General features: G+C 37.5%; 1 protein-coding gene across 1 annotated transcript; it reads right to left on the bottom strand.

Moving 5' to 3' along the window:
• Positions 1–1,505: 1,505 nt before the first annotated feature.
• LOC133804795 (ethylene-responsive transcription factor SHINE 2-like) lies at positions 1,506–2,969 on the bottom strand. Its single transcript, XM_062242927.1, has 2 exons — positions 2,766–2,969; positions 1,506–2,520 (listed from the first exon to the last, which is right to left on the bottom strand). Exons 1-2 carry the CDS (start codon positions 2,843–2,845, stop codon positions 1,779–1,781), a joined length of 822 nt encoding a protein of 273 aa, XP_062098911.1. The 5' UTR covers positions 2,846–2,969; the 3' UTR covers positions 1,506–1,778.
• Positions 2,970–4,617: the final 1,648 nt, after the last annotated feature.

The following is a 4,617-nucleotide window of genomic DNA, read 5'->3' on the forward strand; positions in this document are numbered from 1 at the left end:
TATATGTAGACTCCAAGGCATATTGCCCTTTCCATATCATCATGGCCGGTATATAATAAATAAATAGATTATGAGTCTTCTAATTATTAATTAGCACACATACCCGAAAAAAACAACAACAACAATAGACGGCTACATAGACTCATATAAATATATATAATTAATATTACCCTCCATCTACATCAAGGGATTAATTATTATACATTCTATTAATAAATAAATTATGTTTCTTATAATAATAAACCAATCAATCAATTTTTGGGAGTCTATGGATCTTGACGTGAACACTACTTATATGAAAGATAATTAGTTTATAAATATGTAAGTAAACTTGGGTAAACATAAAATAGCAAACCATATTTCACATAAGCACTACTACAAAAAATGATTTTTAGGACTCGTGTGTTGCGAGTCCTATATTTGAAAGCCTTAAAAACTGAGGTCAACGCAAATCCTAAAAAATCTTATTTTTAATTTTTAAAAAATTAATTGATAATCAAAGCTCCCGTCGGATTCTCCAATGGGAACGGCGGGGCCACCACCCCACGGTGGTGGTTCGGGAAAATGATCACTGGGCATCGAAGCCCAAGTCTCGGGGAGCGTCGTGGTGGTAGTGGTTCTTCTTGGAAAGGCCTAGAATAGCCGGATTTGAACTATGATTTCTCGGACCTCCATGGATTCCAGCGAATGTTGACTTCCAATTCCGAAGAGCATTGAGTGCAATCCTTTAGTGGGTTTTGATACCCAAAGCACAAGGAATGCATTGGTGGTGTTCGTTTGGGTCGGGGTGGCTTGAGGCGGTTGGAAAACACTCAGAAGAGTTTGGGCAAAATAGTACCACCGCGACTTCGAACGACTCTCAGCGGCGGAGGGCGGCGCGTGAGGGGCTGGGCTTGCGAGAGTCGAAGGTCGCCGACCTTCTACGTCCATTGTGTCGGCGCGTGTTGATGGGAGACGACGGCAGGGCGACGGTCGAGGCTTCGTATTGACAGAGACGGGAGAGAGTTGTAGAGGGAAGAGGCAGCTGATTTTTTTTCTTCTTCCTTTGTGTGTGCTGATGAGAAATAATGCTCTAATATAGCCCAATTCGAAAATGATAGAAATTTTTGTCATTTTTTACTGTAAAGTTTTTAGGACACGCTTTGGGAGTCCTTAATACATTTTTAGGATACCCAAAGTGAGTCCTTAAAAGTCACCGCTCATATTATTCTTAAATTTTCTATTCAGGTTTTTTAGGACCCACATATATTTTTAGGACATTCATTGCAAGTCAAAAATATGTTTTTAAGGGCTCTTAATGCGAGTCTCAAAAAGTCAAGAAACTTTTGTTCAAAAAAAAAATTTTAACTTTTAGGACACTCATCAGTTTTTAAGACTCAAGAAATTCTTCCTAAAAAGTTTAGAAGCTGTTTTTAGGACTCTCATTTAAGTAGAGTCTCATTTAAGTGGAGTGTCCTAAAAAAAATTATCCTAAAAGGAGATTTTTGTAGCAGTGAAAATATATAGGAAGACACAGTATCCTTCTGATATATGTTAATTTACTATGCAGAGTACGTACTAATGAACAATTGGATCGTGTAATACACTTTCTTACAGTTTATAAAATGAGTAATCGAGTAATATATATATATAGCTACAAACAATTACTTATATGCGCATGACATGATGACGCTCTAGTAGCTATATATATATACATATAAATATATATATATATATTTATATATATATATATAAAGTTGGATATCTAATTTGAATATTTGTAAAGCTAAATTAACTAACTAGATATTAAACTGTTGAGCAGGAGCAATATAATCAGCAGAAGAAGATGCAGAAGAAATAGGGTAATTCCAGTTAAGTAGTTCTTCAATCATCTGCATTGCAATTTTATCCTCATCGTTCTGGCTGCAGGCCGCTGCTACCAGCTGATCATGCTCCGAACAACTCTTACTACTCCCAAGTACTACTCTCGTTGACTTAGTCAACAGGTCAACATTATTGGTTCCCACATGTTGATCCCATTCTTGATCATCAATATCTGAAATAGTTGTAGCACTACTAGTGGTAGTAGTAGTAGTCGCTGCTGCTGTTGTTGCTACTGTGGGGTTGGTAGTGGTGGTGGTGTTCTTGTTCTGGCCACGGCCGAGCTCGATTCTCATGACCCAGTCGGAGCCAGCACGAGATCCGGCACGTTTCTGCCACACCCCGATGTGAGAATTGTCGTTGTCGAGTCTAAGGCAAGTGAGGGAAGGAGAAGGGTCCTTGCAGGACTTCCTTAGCTTAATACTAAGTAGCTCCGAAAGCGCCTTGGGACACAACGGTGCTGCATCACGACCACCATGGCGATCAACATCGTGATCATCATCTGGTACTAGTGTCTCACTGTTATTAAGGTCGTTACTACTCTTTCCAGCAGGGAAATTTGTCTTGGCGTTTTGACCATTCATCAATATGGCTGCCTGGTCGTATGCCCGAGCTGCAGCCTCAGCCGTCTCAAATGTCCCCAGCCACACCCTTCTCTTCCTACAATATATATTATTTAAATATTCGGAAGAAATCAAACCATTGTAAACATAACTCACTCACCAACTGAACATATAATATTTACATGCTTTACCATTTTATATATATTATATAATCAAGCCACCTCTCAGAACTATAAACATATAAATATATTTATTTATATATAATATAATGCACGTACTGCTGTTATTTAAAAAAAAAAAATTGGAGTGTAATAAAGAAGGTGGGTGAGCTTTACAACTTACAGTAAAGGGTGGCGAATTTCTGACACCCAAGAGCCCCACTGGCGTTGCCTGACGCCTCTGAACTTTCTTGACTGTACCATATTTTGATGAGAGAGAGAAATATGATCAACTGGGGAGTTTTGCAGAGAAATCAGAGAGAAAGATATATAATTTTGCTTGATAAAGTTGAAATAATGAGAGAATAAGAGTAAGTATATAGTGGAAAATAGAGTAGAGAAAGGGAGATTAGTACAATGTTTAGTGGGTACATTTAAGTGCGTTGTCGGTGGATTTGTCGGAAAGTCTTTAACCAATTAGTTCCCTTCTGCAATAAAAGTTCTCACCCGCTCAACTAGGGGCTCCCTTCTTATTTAATGCAGTTCAACGCCTTATTTATATATATATATATATATAAATATATAGGATTATTCTGCGTAGGAGCTTCAAAAAAGGCCCATTAGTGGGTTCTTTTGTATTTCTAATCAGTGTACAATTTTGAGTGTAATTTTTTTTAATGAGTGTATATATTCATGCAAATATTTAGAAAATTTTGAATAATTTACCGTACTGAAAATTAGATTTAAACATGTTATTTTTCACACACATAAAAAAATTAATCACACGTACAACAATCTATTTTTAAACTAGTTTTCGGCACTGTAAATTATTCGGAATTTTCTGAAAATTGCAGGATGTTCTAAATAACTACAATATATACGATCATAAAAAAAATCGTGCCGAAAATTATTCACGGGTCAGAAATATAAAAGAGCCCCACCCCTACCAAAGAAATTTCCTAAATATATAGGACAATTCTTCTATAGGGACTTCACTTTAAGCCCTACCAGTAGGGCTCTCAGTGTTTCTCGACCCGTGAACAGTTTTCGGCGCGACTTTTTTTTATGACCGTGTATATTGTAACTATTTAGAGCATCCTGCAAATTTTCAAAAAATTCCGAATAGTTTACAGTACCGAAAACTAGGTTCAAACATGTTGTTTTCCACGCGCATAAAAAAAATTAGTCACGTGTGCAACAACATGTTTGAACCTAGTTTTCGGTATTGTAAACTATTCGGAATTTTCTGAAAATTTGCAGGATGCTCTAAATAGCTACAATATACACGGTCATAAAAAATAATCGCGCCGAAAACTGTTCAAGGGTTGAAAACACTGAGAGCCCTGCTGGTAGGGCTTAAAATGAAGCCCCTATAGAAGAGCTCTCCTATATATTTATACTACCATCTAGTGCTTTTATATTTATATATACTAGCAATACACATTTCTTTAGCTTTATTTAGAAATTATTATATTTTTTAATTATCATTTAAATTTTAAATAAAAAAATATTGTTATATATTATAAAAGAATAACCCAAACATATTTAAAAAAATTAAGCCAAAATATTGTTCATAGTTTGAAAACAAATTGTTATCCATATTTTCACTTCCGGACACGTAGCAGCTAGTAGTGTTTAGTAATGAGGTAAGTCGTGAGATGCTAAGAGTGAGACCGCTCAAGAAGCCTAGTTCGGACCATCATGGACATCTCCGAGGTAAGTCACGCTCCGAGGTCTCTCTTCAGGGCGAGGGTTCCAGGTGAGGCTACATTTTTAGGTCAGCTGGTAAGTCGTGAGTGTCTCCGAGTGAGGTCACCCCCCGAGGTTCATCCTTAGGGTCGAGGCCTCTCCAGGTGAGTCCACGTCGGGAATAGCTCTCTTCCCTCACTCATCCCCCAGTTCTAAGATTCTGGTTCTCGAACCTAGGATAGCCACCAGATGTTAGTCACTGGAATTGTGGGCCACCAGGCGATCATCTAACAACTTTATGCAGTCCTCGATTAGTGGTGTCAAGTTCATACAATCGACATTCTCCA

This window comes from Humulus lupulus, chromosome X (genome assembly GCF_963169125.1).
Source record: "Humulus lupulus chromosome X, drHumLupu1.1, whole genome shotgun sequence".
In the NCBI taxonomy this organism is placed as follows: Eukaryota; Viridiplantae; Streptophyta; class Magnoliopsida; order Rosales; family Cannabaceae; genus Humulus; species Humulus lupulus.